At 43.8% G+C, this 21,590-nt stretch overlaps 1 protein-coding gene across 1 annotated transcript in view; it reads right to left on the bottom strand.

Moving 5' to 3' along the window:
• The window catches only part of NBEA (neurobeachin), a 924,058-nt gene that overhangs the window by 127,008 nt on the left and 775,460 nt on the right, over positions 1-21,590 (bottom strand). The window contains exon 49 of the mRNA XM_006879639.1: positions 2,877-3,017. Coding sequence (XP_006879701.1) covers positions 2,877-3,017 — 141 coding nt within the window. The remainder of the gene's footprint in view (positions 1-2,876; positions 3,018-21,590) is intronic.

The following is a 21,590-nucleotide window of genomic DNA, read 5'->3' as shown; positions in this document are numbered from 1 at the left end:
CTGGGTTTAGAAGGGGTCGTGGTACTAGGGATATTGTAGCTGATGTTAGATGGATCTTAGCTGAAAGCAGGGAATACCAGAGGAATGTCTATCTGTGTTCATTGGTTATGCAAAGGCGTTTGACTGCGTGGATCATAACAAACTGTGGCTGTCTCTGAGAAGAATGGGAATCCCAGAACACTTGATCGTTCTAATTTGAAACCTATACTTGGACCAGGAGGCAGTCGTCAGAACAGAGCAAGGGAACACTGCATGGTTCAAAACTGGGAAGGGCGTACGCCAGGGATGCTTTCTATCTCCATACCTTTTCAACCTATATGCAGAACTTTTTCAACCTATATTATCCAGGTTACATCAAGAAAACAAAATTCCTCACCACTGGACCAACAAGTAACATCATGATAGATGGAGAAGAGACTGAAGTCATCAGTGGTTTCGTGTTACTTGAATACACAATCAACACAGCTGTTAGGAATGAAGAGATGTATCACACTGGAAACTCTGCTGTCAGGGACTCTCCGGAGCTCTAAAGAACAATGAGGTTAGTCTGAAGACTAAGGTCCACCTGAGCCAAGCCATGGTCTTCTCAGTCATTTGCTATGCATTTGACAGTTGGACAATAACTAAGGATGACAGAAGAATCAATGTCTTTGAGTTGTGGCATTGGAGAAGACTGTCCACAGACCACCAGGCATCTGTCCTGGAGGTGAAACCAGGGTGCTCCTTGGATGTAAGGAGAGTGAAAGTCTATGTCGCATATCTGGGTATGTAGGTGGGAGGGGCCAGTCCTTGGAGAAGGACATTATGCTTGGAAAGGTAAAAGGTCAACCTAAAAGAAGGAGGCCCAAACAAGATGGGTTGATGTTACTGTAGCAATGGGTCCAAGTGTATCAACAGGTAGGACAAGGTACATCCACTTATCCAAGAGCACATAACAACAGCTTCACCAGCATGTAGTTAAGGCATGTCACCCTCGAATGACAGATGCACTGAGGACTCGCTTGATAACAGGAAAACATCAGTGACGATACTGTTTCAGAGACCTGACTAAGCATTGTGCAGCCCTCCTCAGCAAGTCAGAGTGTGTGTCAAAAATATCAGACTGCCTGACTTGACCACATTGGAGAAAAGAGGCTAAAGGCCAAGAGATTGGTGAAGCACTTCTGCAGGAACGGAGAGAGTGAACACTCGTGGTGCCAACCACTGGCGAGAGATGTGAGGGACAAAGAAGTCCAAGACATACTCCACAAGTCCGTCTCATTCACAACCGCTCAGGCTGTTTAACACAGCAGCTAAGAGTCTGGGGCTGACCCAGAGGTTAGAGGTCCAAGGCCACCTAGGAGATAGAGAAGAAAAACCTAGCAATCAGCTTCTGAAAACTTGTGTGTGCTGAAAAGAAAACTATAAACAGTGAGGACACTTGGCAATCACATCTCAACAAGGGTGATAACATTATAAATGGGCAGATGGGAAGGCTTTTTACAGAGGAAGATATTTGAATGGCAAACAGACACATGAAGAAATGCTCCAAATCACTGGCAATAAGAGAGATGCAAATCAAAACCACAATAAGACACCATCTCACCCCAGTAGCAGTGGCAATAAATGGACAGCAAGCAATAAATGCTGGAGAGGCTGTGGAGAGACAGGCACTCTTCTACACTGTTGGTGGGATTGTACAATGGTACAACCACTCTGGAAGACAGTTTGGCATTTCCTCAAAAAGCTGAACACAGAAACCAGTGTGACTCAGCTTTTTCTCTCCTAGAAATCTTGCCCAAGGAAAACAGAACCGAGACACAAATGGAGATCTGTACACCCATGTTCACAGAAGTGTTATTCACAATAGCACAAACATGGAAACAGCCCAAATGCTCATCAACAAAAGAACAGACTGAGAAGTTGTGGTTCAGTCATGCAATGGAAAACTATGCAGCACTCAGGAATAATGATTGTGTAAAATACTACAGAACACGGAAGAGCCCAGAGAACATTATGCTGAGTGCAGTAACTCAGTCTCATAAATACTGCCTAAGACCACGATGGTGAAAATAGAAGGGTGGCTAGTACAATGTGTCTGGGAGTCCAAGGGGCGAGGGCAGGGACAGAGGGGTGAGGACAGGCAGTGGGCAGTCACAGGGCTGCACAATGAGATGGGCAGAGGGAGGATGGAGTACAGGAAATGGGAAAGATCTGGTGGGGACCTGATAAGATAAGGTAACGGTGGGCATGTATGAGAATGGTTAGATGAAACACAATGTGAATGAGAGAAGGTGTGAAACTTACTGTGTACAAATTTTGTATGCAAACCAATACAAAATACTTTTTTAAAACAAGAGAAAAAATTCACTGTGCCCTGGCACAGGAGAGGCATCCATGTTCAATGGCAGTCAGCCTGGCTTTTAAACCCTCCTCGTTCATCCCAACTCACAGCGCCTGCCCCTCCAGCGGGTTTCTGAGGTCAGAGATCTTCACGAGAAGCAAAAAAAATTAAAAAACTCCTAATTATTCTTATTTTCCTTTTGGAACGACTAAAGGGGGGTGAGGAGAAAACACACAGGTTTTTAATGGTTGTTGTTAAGTACTATGGAGTCAGAACCAACGCACAGCCGGCCCTCCTGTGTGTTTCTAGAGGCAGGACATCGCTCGGCGGCTGGTGGATTCAAACCGTGTTCATCTGAGTCGGCAGGACGACTCCTTACTGCGAAGCCATCAGAGCTCTCTCTTTGTGAGCAGAGAAATCTCTATTTTCTGTTTCAGTAGTTTATCACCTCTGTTCGGAACAAGTAACAAGTGTTTTTTATTTTTGTTCCATTTTCTTATGTTAAAATCTTCAATGTATTAAACGTAATTTATCCATTAATGTCGATACTCACAATTCTGACAAGCCAGGATAAGGTCCACATTGCGGTGGAATAATGCGTGTTATAGTGGTGGGGTGGGTTCTGATCATCCTCCCACGCCTCGTACCGCTCAGCATAAAACACAGCTCGCTTAGGGTTCAAAGCACCAACTGGCTATAAAAAGATAAAAAGGAGAGTTTTGTTTAATACAATTGTATTAGATGGTCTAGATTATAAGTGTTTATCTTTTAGCCTGTTCTAAGTGTTTCTCTATTATATAATTTTGAATAATATACACATATTTACAATACATGCTATAAAATTGCAAGTCACAGCAATTGCATATACTATGTATACCAATCTGGATTTTTATTTTAAAGTGTCATCATACTTGCAAAAAACCCACTCAAGCGTCTCAAATTTCAGAAAAAGTCTTAGGAAACTTGGTCGCCTCAAACACCCAGTCAGTCCTGTTGAGGTGCAACCGACCCAGAGCTGACTATGCAGGTGTGTTTCAGAGACTGCTGCTATCACAGGAGGAACTGCCAATCTTTCTCCCGCAGAGCCGTGGTGGATTAGAAGTGGCAGAGGAGTTACCTTCGGGGCAGTGCTGCTGACTACGCCCGTCTCAGCCGCGTCACTTGGGACAGTCCACTGAGTGGAGGGAGGGAGGCTGGTGACTGCTGATGGCATGCTGGGATATCCTGTCTTCCTGACCAGACCTCTCAGCATGACGGGACCTGCTGAATGGCTGTCCCATCTGGTCCGGCAGTGTCCCACACTTGACAGGCTGTGTGCTGGTGGCACTCAGCGCCCCTACAGGAAGTAGGTGTTCTGGCGTGCCACCAGGTCCTGCTTGTCTCAGCTCCCTGTCATGTTTCAACGCCTCAGACTCGTTCATGAGGACACCACACAGATTACAGGAGTTGTTGCTGCTGTCAGGTGGCCTCCAGTGAGAACTGACTCCAGAGATGGCAGGGCAGGAGACGGTCCAGCTTTCTCCTGTGGAGCAGCTGATGGATTTGAACCGCGTGCCTTTGAGTTGGCACCACAAGTCCTTACCACTAGGCCACCAGAGCTCCAGTAGAGTACCCACACAACCTGGACCCCTATGAGGGAACCAAGCAGCGCCAGGGGCTTTGCTATGCTGACATCCGCCCTACCCAGGGTCTAGGTCGAACTCTCCGCATCTCTGAGGCATGCTGCATACAGATGACCCGTCTGTCTGGACCACACACCTGAGAGTGGCAGGAGTACTCATGGGGCTCAGAAGCTTGCACGGTCCCCTGCTACCTGCTGGGCCTCCCCCATCAGAGGCACTTTGCTGAGGATGACGTTAATCCCCATGGTGGAACTCAAGCCAAGTGAGGAAGACACATCCCCCCTCTCCTTGGCCGACACCCTCTTCTTCTTCTTCTTTTTTAATAAAGCATGCACTAGGAACTTCTTGGCAGACTAATCACCCCAAATTTGCATATGATAGGGATGTCCACCAGCGTTTCCAAGGACCAACAAGTGACACAGATGCTGACAGGACAGCTTTGTCTTAGGTCAGCCATTATAAAAAGAAATGTATGTCCTCTGGACAAAAATAGATGATTAAATAAAGACAGTTCTTTTATTTCAAAATTTAATATTCTTGGTTAACTCTAATGTCCTCTTCCCACTCACAACGGAGAAGCAGTGAGTGGCACTGGACAAATAATAGTACACAAGTGAGAACAGCTCGTAAACAGCAGACAGGAAGGTTCTTTAGATCCCAGAAGACAAATTCAAACAACACAATGATAGCAAGAGTTGAGTCTGTTAGAATTCTGACAATAAACTCCTTACTTGCAAGGGTTCCTACTCTGAATATTAAAAATACTTGTAAGTTCTGTTAATTTTTCCCCTTACCTTTAACGATGACAATGCAGACTAAACAATTTTATTTCCCAAAGCTGCAATTTTTGTATGCAGCAACATAATATTATAAGGATCCTTTGTATAGAGTATTGGGATGTTAACCTAGAGGTTGGCAGTTCAAACCCACCAGCTTCACTGTATGAGAAAGAGGAAGTAGTTTCTTCTCTTTAAGATTTACAGCCTCAGAAACCCAGGGACGAGTTACCTCAAGTTTAAATCTGTGATCATTTTTTTTAAAACAAAGTCTAGATGTACATAACTTTTTAAAAAAACCCTATTTTCCACATACGGCACAGGACAGAGCAGAGTTTAGAGCTGTTGTACATAGGGTAACTATGAGTTGCAAGCGACTCGACGGCACATAACAACAAGAACATATTTAAAATATATACAGATGTAAAAAAATGCAATGCCATTTCTTAAAAAAATCAAGATAAAATAATATTGAGAATAAGAATATAGCTAATTTTCAGCAAGAGAATATTTTTTTTCTCATTTCCACTAATCCTTTTGGTATTCTAATAATTTTTTTAATTGTGATTTTATAGAAAGTTTACAGAAGTTAAATTTTCACTCACTCATTCATTCATTCATTCATTCATTCCTACACATTTTACCCCCTCTCCCTCTCTTCCCCTCTTAAAAAAATTTTCCTTTATTGCTGCATAATTACCTTCCTTTCCCCTCCCCCCAGTCCTCTACTCAACGCACCTCTTATTCTTGGCTGTTGTCATACATATAATGTCTGATCATTTCTTCTTGGAGTCTAGGACTTTGAAGTTCTGCCTCACATAATTTGGGCATGTGGCCAGAAGGGACCAGCCCTTGGAGAAGGACGTCATGTTTGGAAGGGTGGAGGAATAGCACAGGAGAGGAAGAGCCCAGATGAGATGGATTGATAGTTACTGAGGTAATGAGGGTAGGTTTGTCGGAGTCAGTGAGACTGGTTCTGAATGGGGCAGGCTTCAGAACTGTTGTACACAGAGTCGTTATGAGTTGCAAGCAACTCGATGGCACATAAAACCAACAACATATTCCTTTTTTATATATAACACTGTTTACAACAGCTTTGTTTTCAATCATTCCAAATTCGAAACAATTCAATGGAAAAATGGAACAACATATTCCTTTTAAACAGTTCTTTCCTTCATCTGTTCCAATGCAGTATTCATTATCCCCTCTTTTCTTAGTTTCTCTGTAACCCCCATGTCAGTCCTGTTTGATAACAATGGCATTATGCAGTATTTGTCCTTTTGTGACTGAGATATTTCACTCAGCTTAATATCATCTAGGGTCATCCACGTTGTGTAAAATTTTATAAGCTCCTTGTTTTTCAGTGCTGCATAGTATTCCATTGCACCAATATACCACAGTTTTTCTATCCATTCTTTTGTTGATGGCACTTGTGTTGTTTCCATCTCTTTGCTATTGTGAACAATGCAGCAATAAACATGGGTATGCATATATCCGCTTGGGTGGCAGTTCTAGTTTCTTTAGGGTCTATTCTTAATAGTGGAATTGCTGGGTCAAATGGTATTTCTAACTTTTGAGAAAGTGCCATACTGCCTTCCATAGTGGTTGCTCCATTTTATACTCCTGCCAGCAGTGAATAAGAATTCCAATCTCTCTACCATCTCTCCAGCAGTTACTGTTTGCTGCTCTGCTGAACTTTGCTATTCTTACTGGAGTGAGACGATATCTCATAGTTGTTTTGATTTGCGTCTCTTTGAGAGCTAGGGATTTTGAACATTTCTTCATGTGATTATTTGCCATCTGACTGTCTTCTTTGGTGAAGTGTCTGTTCATATCCTGGGCCCATTTTGTGCTTGAGTGGTTTACCTTCTTCTTGTTGAGGTGCTGAAGTATTCTATAAATTCTAGATATAAGTCCCTTATCAGATATGTCATTGCCAAATATTCTTTCCCAGTCTGTGGGTTTCATCTTTATCCTGTTACAGAAGGTTTTTGATGTGCATAGGAATTTGATTCTTAGAAAGTCCCATTCGTTTATGTTATTCGCTCTTGGTTGTAGATTTTTCAAAGTGCTTGGAAGACTATTCATATCGTGGATTAGGGCTTCTAGAGTTCTCTCAAGCTTTTTTCTGAATAAGTTTATATTCCTTGGTTTTACTCCTAGGTCCTTGAACCATTTTTTAGTTGGTTTTTTGTATATAGTGTGAGGTGTGGGTCTTGCCTGAGTTTTCTACAGATAGTTTTCTGATTTTGCCGACACCGTTTGTTAAAGATGCTTTCATTTCCCCCCCTTAACTGATTGTGTCTCCTTGTCAAAGGTGAGTTTACCATAGACAGACGAGCTGATTTCCAGGTTCTCAATTCTATTCCGCTGATCTATGTGTCTGTCATTGTACCAGTATCAGGGCATGAGATACTCCTACCTTGTGTCTCTTTTTCAGGAGTTCTTTACTTATTCTGGGTGTCTTTCCATTCCAGATGAAACTGGAAATTGCCTTTTTCAGTTGTTGAAGAATGGAATTGGTATCTATATTGGGATTGCACTGAATTTGTAGATTGCCTCTGGTAGAACTGTCATTATCCTGATATTGAGTCTTCCTGTCCATGAGCATGGTATATTCTTCTATTTCTCCAGGTCTCGGGACCATTATCATAAAGTTGCATGTGTGTCTATGTATTGATTGAGACAGTAAGGTTTCCGTTTGAAATGGTTCACGTTTTATACTTTTCAAGATGTACCGACATCTTTCTAAATCAATATTAGATATACATTCCCCACCCCCATCCTTTGGTCTGGCTGGCATTTGTTCCCAGATCTCTCACTAGCACAGACAGAGGGGGTGATCCCTAAACACCAGCCTTATCTGACAGTGTTTCTTCTGTGAGGCCTCACAGCACATTCTTGAAAGGGCAGTGGGATCCTGGCACTAATCTTTTCCAGCCTTCTCCACAACTACTGGAAAAGGGATAAGATAAATATTTACATTTTTTATTTTACTCAAGTTTCCTCAAAGCCACTTTATTGAAATGTTCCAAAGGATAACACTTTGTACAAAGAGGATTTACTAGTCTACAAATGGCTCCATTAGCAACTTGAAACTGCATTTCTAAATTTGAAATTTTACCAAATGCATTTAGAAATGGATTTTATAAAACAGAACATCAATGAATTGTTTTCCATTTGCTCTATTCTGTTACTTTGGGTACCCTACAAACAATACATCATTCAATGGGGGAAAGCTTTAAGATGTTTAGGAAAGCAAGAGTTAAGCATAGATGATATTTTTAAAATGGGAATTCCTCATTCATGTTCAGTGGCTTCTGCCTCACAGAGAGGCTGCACAGAAAACAAGCACCCACAGGGTTCTAAGGCTGTAAATCGTTTTTGGACCAGACTATCTCATCTTCCCCCACAGAGCACAGGGAGGTTTGAACCATCAATATTTTGGGAACTAGTCAAGTGTCTTAACCACAGCGCCGACAAGGCTCCTCTCATGTGATCCAGACAGATACACTATCCGTCTGTTCTTTGACTGACTCTCAGCCTACCTACTATGTAGTAGTCTGTCTACTCTCTACTCAAAGCCAAGAGAACAAACTCTCTACATCAAGCCAATCCAAGTGACTCTGCAAGACAAACTGGAATACCTGCTGGGTCCCCAAGGCTCCTGTTTCTAGGAAAGTGGATGGCTGACACTTCCTTCCCTCACAGTGCCTGGGGTTTCACACTGCCAATCTCTTGGTCAGCAGCCAAGAGCTTGACCATGGTACTTCCAGCTTCCTTAGTGACCACCTATGTATGAATTGATGGAGTTGCAAGTTGACTCTTCTTTTTACCTTTGAGCAAAACATTTAAAGATAATGTCATTTGATTTATTGTTGTTGTCTGATGCTGTTGAATTGAGCACGATTCAAAGTGACCCTATGAACAGATGACCTGAACTCTGTCCTGTCCTCTCCTCATCATTTCTGACACAATAGAGCCTATTGCTGAAGACACTGTGTCAGCCCATCTCATTGTGGCCTTTCTCTCCTTTAATGACCTTTCCATTTTCCAAGCATGATGTTCTTTTCCAAGGAACCACATCTCCTAGAAACATGCCAAGGGATGTGAAACAAAGCTTTAACATCTTTGTGGCCAAGGAGCACTCAACCTGCATCTTCTCAAAGACAGGGTTGTTAGGCAATACTTGGGCCCAGAAACAGTCCTCAGAACAGAACAAAGAAATACTGCATGGCTCAAAATCAGTCAAGGAGTGTCAGGGATGCATCCTCTATGCTTTTTCAATCTATATGCAAAACAGATCATCCAGAAAGCAGAGCTTTATGAGGAGGAGTGTGGCATCAGAATTGGAGGAAAACTCATCAACAAGTTGAGATATGCAGATGACACAAGCTTGCTGGCTGAAACTGAAGAGGACGTGAAACCTTCCTGCAGAAGGTCAAGGACTGTGGTCATCAATATGGATTGAAGCTCAACATCAAAACTCTCAGCACTGGGGCAACTGGAAGCTCCATGATAGATGGAGAAAAGAGGGAGGTTGTTAAAAATTACAGCTTGCTTGGCTCCTGAATCAACACTCTTGGCACCAGCAGTCAGGAAATCAAAAGATGAATTGCACTGGGGCAAAATCTGTTGTCAGGGATCTCTCCAGAGTACTGAAAAACAACAATGTCAGTCTAGAGACTAAAGTGTGCCTGATCCAGGCTTTGGTCTTCTCAATTGCTTGCTAAATGTCAGAGAGCTGGACAATGACTAAGGATGAAAGAAAAAGAATCAATGTCTTCAAATTGTGGTGCTGGAGAAGAGTCTTGAACATACCATGGAACTCCAAGAAAACAAATAGTTTGTCTTGGAGAGGGTGAAACCAAGTTTCTCCTTGGAGTCTAGGATTTTGAAGCTCTGTCTCACATACTTTGGGCACGTGGCCAGGTGGGACTGGTCCTTGGAGAAGGACATCATTCTTGGAAGGATGGAGGGACAGCGCAGGAGAGGAAGACCCCAGATGAGATGGACTGATACAGTAACTGGGGCAATGGGAGTAGGTGAGTGGGAATCTGTGAGACTGGCTCAGAACACGGCAGGGTTCAGAGTTGTTGTATATTGGGTCACTATGGGTCACAGACAACTTAATGGCACACAACAACATGGGATATTCAGCTGACTTTGAATTCAGCATACTCTTCTCCAGCGCCAAAGCTGAAAGACATCAATTCTTCTGTCATCCTTACTCATTGTCTAGCTCTCTGATGTGTAACAGGTAATTGAGAAGACCATGGCTTGAATCAGGGCACATGCATTCAAACTGGCATTATTGCTCTTTAGCATTCTGGAGAGGTCCTTGAGAGAAGACTTGCACAATGCAATACAGCTCCTGATTTCTTGACTGCTGGTACCAAGGGCGATGAGATCATTGACAATTTTTTCTGTATCTATTATAATGTTGACTATTTGTATGCGATGAGGACCTTTATTTTCTTGATGTTGAGATCCATTCCATACTGAAGGCCATAGTCCTTGATCATCTTCAGCAAGTGTTTCATAGTTTCCTTACTTTCAGCAAGCAAAATTGTGTCTTCTGCATAATGCAGATGGTTGATGAATCTTCCTCCAATCTTGATGCCACATTCCTCTTCATAGAATCCAACTTCATGAAAAATTTGCTCAGCAAACAGACTGAATAGGTATAGAAAAAGGATACAACCCTGATGCACATCCTTCCTGATTTTAAACCATGCAATGCTCCTTTGCTTGGTTTAGACAATAGCCTCTTGGTCTAGGTACAGATTTCATATTAGCACAATTAAGTGTTATGAGATTACTATTCTTCTCAATCTTAGACATAATTTGTTATGATCCACTCAGCCAAATGCCTCTGCATAGTCAATAGAACACAAATAGACGTTCCTCTGATATTACTTGCTTTCATCCAGAATCTATCTGACATCAGCAATGATATACTTTATGCCACAACCTCTTCTAAAGCCAGCTTGAACTTCTACTAGTTCCCTGTCAATGTATAGTCCTAGCTGTTTTTGAATGATCTTCAACAATATTTTACTGCATGAGATATTAATGAGGCTCTTGTTGTTATGTTCCATTGAGTTGCAACTCATAGTGACTCAATGTACAACAGCTCTGAACCCTTCTCTTTCCTGAGCCAACATCATTGTCTCTGACACATCTACCCTCATTTCCCCAATCACTGAATCAATCCATCGAGGGTCTTCCTCTCTTGTGCTGTCCCTCCCCGCTCCCAAGCGTGACGTCCCTATCCAAGGACTCTTCTCTCCTTACAACATGCCTAAAACTATGTCAGAAGGAGCTTCAGAATCCTTGCCTCGAAGGAAAAGCCTAGTTTCACTCTCTCCAGGATGAACCTATTTGTTCTCCTAGCAGTCCATGGTTTATTCAATACTCTCCCTCAGCACAAGAGCTCAAAGGCATCAATTCTCCTTAGTCATTTCACCCCTAGTCATTGCCCAGTTCTCTGATGCATAAAAAGTAATTGCAAAGACCATGTGGACTGCATCAGACACACCTTAGTCTCCAGACTGACATCATTGCTCCTCAGTACTCTGGAGAGATCCTGACAGCAGACTTCCCAATGCAATTTGTCTTTTGATTTCCTGGTGAATGGTACCAAGATTGTTGACTGTGGAGCCAAGCAAACGAAAGCTTTTATCAATCTCAATCTCTTCACCATCTATCATGATGCTGCCAATTGGCTCAATGGTGAGGATTTTCATTTTCATGTTCCAATGTAGTCCATATTGATATTCTGCAGAAAGTGTTTTAAGTCTTCCTCATTTTAAATGAGCAAGTTTTTGTCATCTGCATAACACAGGTTGTTGATGAGTCTTCCTCCAATCCTCACAGCATTCTTTCTCATAGAGTCCAGCTTCCTGAATGATTTGCTCAGCATACAGACTGAATAGGCATGGAGAGAACAACCCTGACGTCCACCTTTCTTCATTTTAAACCTTCAGCGTTTCCTTGCTCTGCTCGTAAAACTGCCTCTTTGTCTAGGTACAGTTTTGCATGGACACAATTGCGTGTTCTGGGATTCCCGTTCTTCTCAATGTCAGCCATAATTTGTTGTGTTCCACACAGTCAAATGCCATTGCATCGTCAGACACAGGTATGTCTTCTTCCAGTACTCCCTGCTTTTAGCTAGAATCGATTTGACATCAGCAATGATATCCCTTATGCTATGGCCTCTTCCAAATCCAGCTTGAATTTCTGGAAGTTCTCTCTTGATGTACTGTTCTATGAATTTAAAAATAATCTTAATATTTTGAGCGCATGTGATATTAAGGACATTGTTTGATAATTTCTGTTGGGTCACCTTTTTTTTTTACAAATGTGAACAATTATAGATCTCTTCCAGTCAATTTGCCAGGGATCTGTCTTCCAGATTTAGCGTGGTGAGCATGTCCAGGGTTGCATTTTTATTTTTAACATGTCAGTTGGTAGTCCATTAATTCCTAGGGGGCTTATTTTTTGCCAATGCCTTGAACTCTATGCAGCTTGAACCTCTTCCTTTATTACCAACATTCTTGATCATATGCTACTTCCATGTTAACGGAAATGGTTCCATGTTTACTGTTTTTTGGTACCATTCCTCTGTGTCTTCCTTCTATCCTCTTTTGATGATTCCTGGATCAATCAAGATTTTACCACAGCATACTTTGGTATTGCAAATTGAGGCTTGAATTAATTCTTCAATGTTTTCAGCAAAGAAATGTCAAGTGAGTTATTTTCTTTTAATTTTGTTATAGCTCTTTGCATATTTCATTGCAATCCTTTTCTCACTGTGCCGAGCTGCCCTTTGAAATCTTCTGTTCAACTCTTATGTCATCATTTCTTCCTTTTGGCTTAGCTTCATATGTTCTAGTAACTATGGATTTTTAAAAAAGTAAAACTAAATGAAATTAATACATTCAATTTTCACTTATTTCCCCCATAATTCCTGTGGCAAAAACCAACTTTGCTTTTCTTAAAATGCTTTTGTCTTGAAGGGAAAAAAAAGATTAGCTAAAAATTAAACTTGCTACTTGCTTAGTTAGAAGGCGCTCTGAAGACGCAGTGAGTCGTGCTGCCCACCCGAAGGTACCGGTTTCACTCCAGCTGTTCCTCGTGGAGAGGAGGGAGGCCCCTCCCCTTCCTGTGTCATTTACAGCTTCTGGGAACCAACTGAAGCATCAGCAAACAGCAGAAACCATCAGAACAACATGGAGATTTTCTTCATTCCTTTCCTCAGTTCCCCCCTTTTAAAAACAAAAAGATATTTGTGTCCCTAGCAAATGCCACAATTTATTATTTTCTGATAAATTAGGATTTTATTATAAGAAACCTCAAAGTCATCACCGCCAAGCCGGCCTGACGTGTAGAAACCCTCCAACAGGGTTTAGAGGCTGTGGGTCTTCAGGGGAGGGCACTGGCCCAGCTGTTCTGCCCCGGAGCTGCTAGTGGAGTTAACCCCCGAGGACTCAGCCTTTGGGCTGGTGGTGCAATGCTCTGTAGACAACTCCTCCAGAACTCCCTCACTTCTCACTTTGTGGACAAATGACTCTGAGAGATGTGTTCACTGGAGGGCGAGCAGCTCAGTGCTCCTCTCGGAGTCACTCAGTGTTGTGACTCACAGAGCGCCACAGGGACCCGCACAGAACTGCCCGGAGGGTTTCCCCAAGCAGCTGCTCCTCTCCTTCCCCAGGGAGCGGCTGGTCGGAGCCAACACTTGGTGCCAGGGGCACAGGGCTCCCTGACACCTGGGCACTACGGGGAGCTTGGGAAAGGTCCACACTTAAGTGCCTTCGTTTGCATGATCACATCTCAGAACTTCCAGCCATTGGCATTTCCTTTCCTTAAGTGGCCTAATAATTTTGAAAAATGGTAATGCTTATCACCATCTGTCAGTCAAACAACTCTTGTGTTAACAAAATAAGCTTTTTCCACTCAGTGGATGGGTGTGTGCGATTTCTTACGGCTTGTCAATATTCGGAGCACTTGGCTTTATGATGAAACTATTCATTTATGAAAGGGCAAGACCGGGCAGAAGGAAAATTCCATTTGCACAGTAACAAGCAGAGGCTGAGCCCCGCATCACAGCCTGGGTACCGCTGCAATGCAATGAAAGGGCACAGGAGCCCCTGCAGATAAGGCAGCGAGCGTGCATGGTGACTCCAGACACCAGATCCAAGTCATGGCCTCGCATGGAAACCCTACCCAAGCTGGGGTGGGGGATCTCCACACACTCTGCGCAGCGAAGGGGAAGCCAGCGGGCTTGTCTCCTGCTGCCTCCACATCTAACAGTAAACACAGATGCTACCTGAGCATGGAGGAAGACAGAAGCCAAAGTCACAGCCAAGGACTTGAGTCCAAGGCTCAGAAAGCCCAGAGGACAGAGCAGAGCCGGCGAGGACGTCCACGCCGTCATCCCGGCGGAAACTTGTCATCCCTGCGGAAGCTCACCATGCCACTTTCCACCCAGAGGCCCAGGCTGGCAGCCCAGCACTAACCCACTGCACCACCAGGCGGTGGCCTGAAGTTTGAACCTGAGCTGCTGGAAGAGTGTGAGGCCTGCACCTCACTGACAAGGAGCGCTCCTGGCTCCTGTGTGCCTCGCCCGTTCCTGTAAGCAAGCAATGAGTCTAGAAGATGAATTCTTAATCAATCTAAATAAAAATGAATTCTAAATAAATGTGCTATGGACCACACAAATCAACAAACAAATCCATGAATGGAGAAGTGCGGCCAACCTTCCTTCAGAGTGAAGATGGTCACATTTTACCCACACACTGTGGACATGTTATGAGAAGGGACCATTCCCTGGAGAAAAACATCATGCTTGGTAAAGCAGAGATAAAAACAACAGGGTGATCCTCCACCAAATGGACAGTGAGGTCCCGCCCTGCCCCACGGCCTCTGCTCTGAATCAGTCACTGGGGGGGGGGACAGCATCGGGTTCTTCTCCGGAGACTGGCCCCTCCGGACAAGATGTCCAGTGAGTGAGTACTGTGTAAATAAGCACAGTGGGCTGACCGCTGTGTAGACGCTGCCTTGACCAGGAGACCAGCCCCATCTCCCAGTGCCACCCTCCCAGAGTCACCCGAGTCTCGTGGGCAGGTCTGCTGTACAACTCACTCGTAGCTCGTCTTTCTTCTTCCATTCTTACATACTTAATTCCATAAACACAGTAAGTGACCACTATTTAACAGGACCATTAAGTACTATTACTGCCAGGGGGTAGGCAGAGCAATTGCAACTGTCTTGGATTGGATCAGGTGTACCTTAATCTTTCCACTGACATCCTTGCTCTTTGTCACTTTGGAGAGATCCCTGACAGACTGTTCCAGTAAAATAAGTTTTTTCTTTCTTAACTGCTAATCCCATGGCCTTGCCCACTGGTGCAATGGGAAGGTGTTCTTTTCTGGATGTCGATAAGGAATCCATATTGAAGACTTCAGTCTTTGATCTTCTGCAGCAAGTGCTTCGACACTGTGTGAGAGCAAGGCTACATCTGTATAACGCAGGGTAAGTCTTCCTCCAACTCAGCGTCTTCCTCAACGAGTGATGTGTGGTGGTGGTGTTGTCAAGTGTCATCAAGTGAAGTATGACCCACACTGACCCATGCACAATAAATCTGGACGCTGTAGTTTCCCAGGCCGCCCTGATGAATCTCTGACACACTTGAGCCCATTGCTACAGTCGCCGTGTCACCTGGTTGAGGGTCTTCCTCTCTTTCACTGGCCCTCCACCTTCCCACGATGATGCCCTTCTCTGAGGAATCGCCTCCTTTTAGAAAGAGGCCGACAGTATGTGAGGCAGTTTTATCATCTTTTTCCCAAGGAGCTCTCTAGCTGCACCTTCTTGTATAGCTAGCTCTGTAATTTATTTATTGTTGTTGTTGTTATGTGCCGTTGAGTCATTTGCGACTCATAGCGACCTTATGTACAACAGCCCTAAACCATGCTCTATCCTGTGCTAATCGCACTGTCTCCAACACACCCATCCCGATTACCCCAGTCACCGAATCAATACATCTCATAGAGGGTCTTTCCCTCCTGCGCCATCAAGGACTCTAGTCTTCAATATAGATTGGAGCTCAATATCAAGAAAACAAAGATTCTCACCACTGGGCCAATTTATTTATTACTTCACTAATATCACACACTAGCAAAATCCTGCTGAAGATTATCCAGAAACGACTGGAACAGTACACTGACACAGAACTACTAGAAATACATGCTGGGTTTAGGAGAAGTTGTGGCACTAGAGACATTATTGCAAGTGTCAGATGAATCTCAGCAGAAAGCAGAGAGCACCAGAGCAATGTCTGTCTGTCTTTCATTGATGATGCAAAGGCATTTGACTGTGTGGACCACAACAAATTGTGGCTAAATCTGAGAATAATGGGATTCCCAGAAGACTTGATTGTTTTATGAGAAACCTATATTTGGACCAGAAAGCAGTCCTCAGAACAGAGCGGGGAAGTGCTGGATGGTTCAAAATCAGAAAAGAAGTGTGTCAAGGAGGTGTCCTGTCTCCATACCTTTTCAATCTATATGTGGAACAGATCATGCTGGAGGCTGGGCTTTAAGATAAGGAATGTGACATCAGGATAGAAGGCAGACTCATTAACAATTTACATTATGTAGATGACACAACCTTGCTTGCTGAAAGCAAGGTGGACATGAAGCATATACTGCAGAATGTCAAGGACTTTAGTCTTCAATATGGATTAGAGCTCAATATCAAGAAAACAAAGATTCTCACCACTGGGCCAATTGGCAGCACCATGATAGATGGAGAAGAGACTGAGGTTGTTAACAGTGATACTTTGCTTTGCTCCACATTCAATACTCTTGGCACAAGCAGTCAGGAAATCAAAAGATGAACTGCACTGGGAAAATCCGCTGTCATGAACCTCTCCAGAGTACTGAAAAGCAATGAGTCAGTCTAGAGACTAAGTTGCACCTGACCCAGGATATCGTCTTTGCAATTACTTGCTATGAATCAGAGAACTTGACAATGACTAAGGATGACAGAAGAAGAATTGAAGCCTTTGAGTTGTGGTGTGGGAGAAAAGTCTTGAACATACCATAGACTTCCAAGAAAACAAATAGGTCTGTCTTGGAGAGGGTAAAACCAAGTTTCTCTTTGGAGGCAAGGATTTTGAAGCTCCATCTCACTTATTTGGTCCTGTGGCCAGGAGAGATCAGTCCTTGGAGAAGGACATCATGCTCTGAAGGGTGGAGGGTCAGCGCGGAAGAGGAAGACTTGAGATGAGATGGATTGATACAGTGACTGGGGCAATGGGTGTTGGTGTCGGAATTAGTGAGGCTGGCTCAGGACAGAGCAGGGTTCAGAGCTGCTGTACACAGGGTCACTATGAGTCGCAGGTGACTCGATGGCACACAACAACAACAACATTAGTGATTCTATGTACAACAGCTCTGGACCCTGTGTGTGTGCCAACCTTACTGTCTCTGACACAACTACCCTCATTACCCCAATCACTGAATCAATCCACCTCATCGAGGACTCTTGTGCTGTCCCTCCATCTTCCCAAGCATGATGTCTCAAGGACTGGTATCTCCTTGCAACATGCCCAAAGTATGTGAGATGTAGCTTCAGAATCCTTGCCTTCAGGGAGCAGCCTGGTTTCTCCCTCTCTAACTTGTTCTCTTAGCATTCCATTGTATATTCCATGCTCTTCTCCAGCACCACAGCTCAAAGGCATCAATTCTATTATCCCTAGTCACTGTCCAACTTTCTAATGCTTAGCACGTGATAGTGAAGACTATGGCCTGGATCAGGCGCACCTTAGTCTCCAGACTGACATCGTTGCTCTTCAGTACTTTGCAGCGGTCTCTGACAGCATATTTTCCCAACACAATTTGTCTTTTTTATTTCCTGGCTGTTGGTACCAAGATTGTTGATTGTGAAGCCAAGAAAACTGAAGCTGTTAACAATCTCAATCTCTTCACCATCCATCATGATGCTGTCAATCAGCCCAGTGGTGAGAACCTTTGTTTTCTTGATGTTGGGCTTCAATCTATATTGAAGACTACAGTCCTTGATCTTCTGCAGCAAGCGCTTCAGGTCCTCCTCAGTTTCAGCAAGCAGGGTTGTGTCACCTGCATAATGCCAGTTGTTGATGAGTCTTCCTCCAATCCTGATGCCACATTAGAAAGTGAAAAGTAGGGACCCTCGAATCAATTATTCCAGCACCTATAGTAGACAATTTGTTGCCCACAACTCAGCCCCTTTTCTCCTGGAAGCAGGAATCCAAATGTCCTATGATGATCTCTCTATCCCTCCTCTCACCTGACCCTGTCGGAAGTGACGGTCCACACATGGCAGTAGTTGGCTTGTCTCATTCCATATCCTAGCCACCCCACTTTCTCACTCCAGGTGCTCTGTTTTACCCACGTCCCCAGCTCCATCGGAGAGGATGATTCATCCTGACCGCATGTCACCCCACTTCACCCGCACCAGCATCTTCACATGAGGGGAAAAGTCTAGGATTTCTAGGTAAGAAATAGAGCTAGTTGATGAAATCATCTCTTCCTTGGATAATAAGGTCTGATACCACTGCAGCCACTTTGCCCTTAAAGAAGATGTGCTCAAAGCTGCTGGGGTCATCCAGAGGAGGGTGGTAAGAAAGCCCACGATGGGGAGGGGTGGGCGGGCCACACAAGGAACTGGGCCTTCGGGGGCGTGACTGCAACCACCAGATCAAACATTTCTGGTAATCAACACTCTAAGTTCTTAGTTATAAGAAACATCAACAGTGATTTCTTCTTCATGTCAAGTTGAGTTGAATTTAGAAAAATACACTTATAATAAAGGCTTTTTAAGTGATTGTTGTTAGGTGCTGTCGAGTCATGTACGACTCACAGAAACCCTATGACCAACATATCTGAACCCTGTCCTGTCTTGTTCCGTCCTCATACTTTCTGGTACGTGAGAGTCTGCTGCAGAAGTCATGATGTCAGTCCACCTGGCTGAGGGTCTTCCTCTCCTTTGCTGACCCTCCACTCTTCCCAGCATCATGTCCCTCTCCCAGGAATAGCCCCTCCTAGCCACATGCCCAAATTACGTGAGGTGAAGCCTCATCATTCTTGCCTCCAAAGAGCACTCTGAATGCACCCTTTCCAAGATATATCTGTTCGTTCTCTCAGCTGTCCACGGGATGTTCAGCATTCTTCTCCAACACCACAGCTCTTCTGTCATCCCTATTCATTGCCCTGCTCTCAGGTGAGTACTGACCATGGCCTCAATCGTCTGATTCACCTTAGTCCTCAAGTTGACAATCATTATTCTGTAATAATTTAAAGTGGTCCCTAACTATAGAGTTTCTCAGTGTGGACATGGAATTTTAGGAAGTCAGGAAAACATAAAGTGTGAAAAAGAAAAGAAATACCTCTTCCCTACAAAAATTTCCTGTATTTGTAGTTTTCATGGAGAGATGGATCAACTGACGGATGGACAGATGGATGGATGGATGGGTGGATGGAGAGAGAGTTGTTAAGTATCATTAAGTTCACTATGACCCCCAGCGGCCCTAGATCTCCACCTGCCCTATCCTGTATCACAATCTCCATCATGTTCAAACCCAAATCCACTGTTGTAGTCAAATATATATGTGCATGTCAAAGGGTGAAAACAAGTTGCTCCTAGGAGGCAAGGATTTTGAGACACCCCCACTGCCAGGAGGGACCAGTCTTTGGAGAAGGCTGTCATGCTTGGAAGGGTCAAGGGTCAGAGCAGGAGAGGAAGACTCTGGATGAAATGGATTGACAGAGTGACCGGAGTAATTACAGGGTAGGTATGACAGTGAGATTGGTTCAGTAGAGAGCAGGGATCAGAGCTATAGTGCACAGAATCCTTACAAATTGTAGTGAACTCGATGGTATATTAAAACAACAATGTGTATTATATATACACACATGAATTATAGTTATAATATAGAAACACACTATAGGAACATATGCATATTTCACTGCTTTTGGTAAACACACAGCAAATCAGGTTCCCCTTTAAAAATGTCTATGTAAATTGTTCAGGGACATTAGTTGCCCTTTTTTCATGATGACTCAACATTCTCTTTTATTATATATTACCAACCTCATTTAATGTATATTTTGTAATATAGTAACAAATATAAAAATGACTCAAAAGTTCATTTAAGCACAGATCTCAATCATGGTTCAGAATAAATGCTTTTGTTGTGAGATCTTTGGGTTAATAATGTACAAACATCCTGATTTTCCCTTGCACTTGCGGAGGGAGTCACGTGCTCTGCATTGCAAACTCCCCTGGTGGCCTGATTTAGATACAGGAACACAGTGTGTGCTGATCATGAGACCACGATTCTGTGGTATTGGAGCAGTCTTCCCTCCCAATTATACCCTTATACTTGAAGTGCTACTTTCCCATTAGGATTGATAGAATGTATTTCCATACAGTAAGATCTTGCTTATTAATGGTTTTATGGGCGGTCTTGGATTTCTCACTCATTTGTAAGCAGCTCCTATTAAGAAGCTCAATGAAGCATGGGCACAAGGGCAGAGTAATTTATTAACACATCAAGAGGCTTTAATTTGCTAACATTTTCCTTTCATGTTCGTCTGTCAGAATATAAAGAACAAATTGCTCAAGTAGGACGTAGGAGAGTTGGAAGGGAGCAACATCTACCCCTCAGGGGCTCGGGGGGTGATGCTCACACAGGGCAGGAGTTAGAGCTCACGCTGCTGCAGGGCTCCATCCACCACCTCTTCTCTTTGACCTCCAAGAAGCTAGAAGAGTACGGGAGAGTCACAGGACACGAAGAAACACCACCACCACCAACCAGCTCGTTCTGCGAACTTTGAGGAATGCTTCTCCCTTCCAGCTATGCAGCAAACAGGGATTCTTCACTGTATTGATTTCCTGCGTTCTATGTGGATAAGAAACCTCTCAACACAGGTAAATATTTAATCATTTGCCTTCTGTAATCTGTATTTGTCAGAATGAAGGCCAGATGTTTGTTTAAGGGACATGTGAGCCCAAACGCCTTAGAGAAGTAGGATGCGTGTGCTCCCTGGTGTGCAGTTCTGTTTTTGTTGGAAGGTATGCTGTGAGGTCTGAAATTCTTGGAACCATTTTCCTTCTAACGGATGTAGTATCGTATCTTTGCATCATTATCTGTTGATGATTCAAGTATGTCACACAGTAATCAAAGGCCTGCCTGGCCTGACCTTGGCGAGAGAAGAGGGGGCTCAGCTCCAGCAAAGGTTGATGTGCACCACAGAGTTGGAACTGGCCCATAGCTGACCCTCCAGCAGGTTTTCCGAGTCAGTAAATCACGTGGGATTGATGTATCTACCTATCTGTTTAGCTAGTTAGCTCTCTCCCTGGTGGATTTGAACCTTATGTCTTTGGGTCAGCAGCACAACTCCTTTCCCCTAGGTCACCCAAACTCCTATGACATGTTCAGTAACATATACAATAAGAGCAGCTAAGGTTACCAGTGGCCAAGGGCTGTCAAAGTCTCGTTAAATGATTGTGCTGCTTCATTGTCACAACCACTCTGAGCCTCTCATTGCGGATGACAGGCTGAAGGTCACAGACAGACACAGCTCGGACAAGTGTGGTGCAGCATTTGAGGCCAGGAAGGACCTGCTTCAGAAGTGAGAGAGGTGCTCTGAGCCAAAGCCACCCTGGCATTCTTGTTAGTGGCTGGAGCGTGGTGCCCTCTGACCACCATCTCATTCCAGCACTTCAATCCCACAGGATACTTCTGGAGTGAAGAGCTCAGAAGACAGGCTCTTCAAATCCTGTGGTCAACAGATTACTTCATTTCTTTTTTTTCTCTTCAAA

Source organism: Elephantulus edwardii, unplaced genomic scaffold, assembly GCF_000299155.1.
Source record: "Elephantulus edwardii isolate Elephantulus edwardi_28Jun2011 unplaced genomic scaffold, EleEdw1.0 scaffold00004, whole genome shotgun sequence".
NCBI lineage: Eukaryota > Metazoa > Chordata > Mammalia > Macroscelidea > Macroscelididae > Elephantulus > Elephantulus edwardii.
Note: the sequence above shows the minus strand (reverse complement) of the source record. Positions and strands in the feature narration are given on the sequence as shown.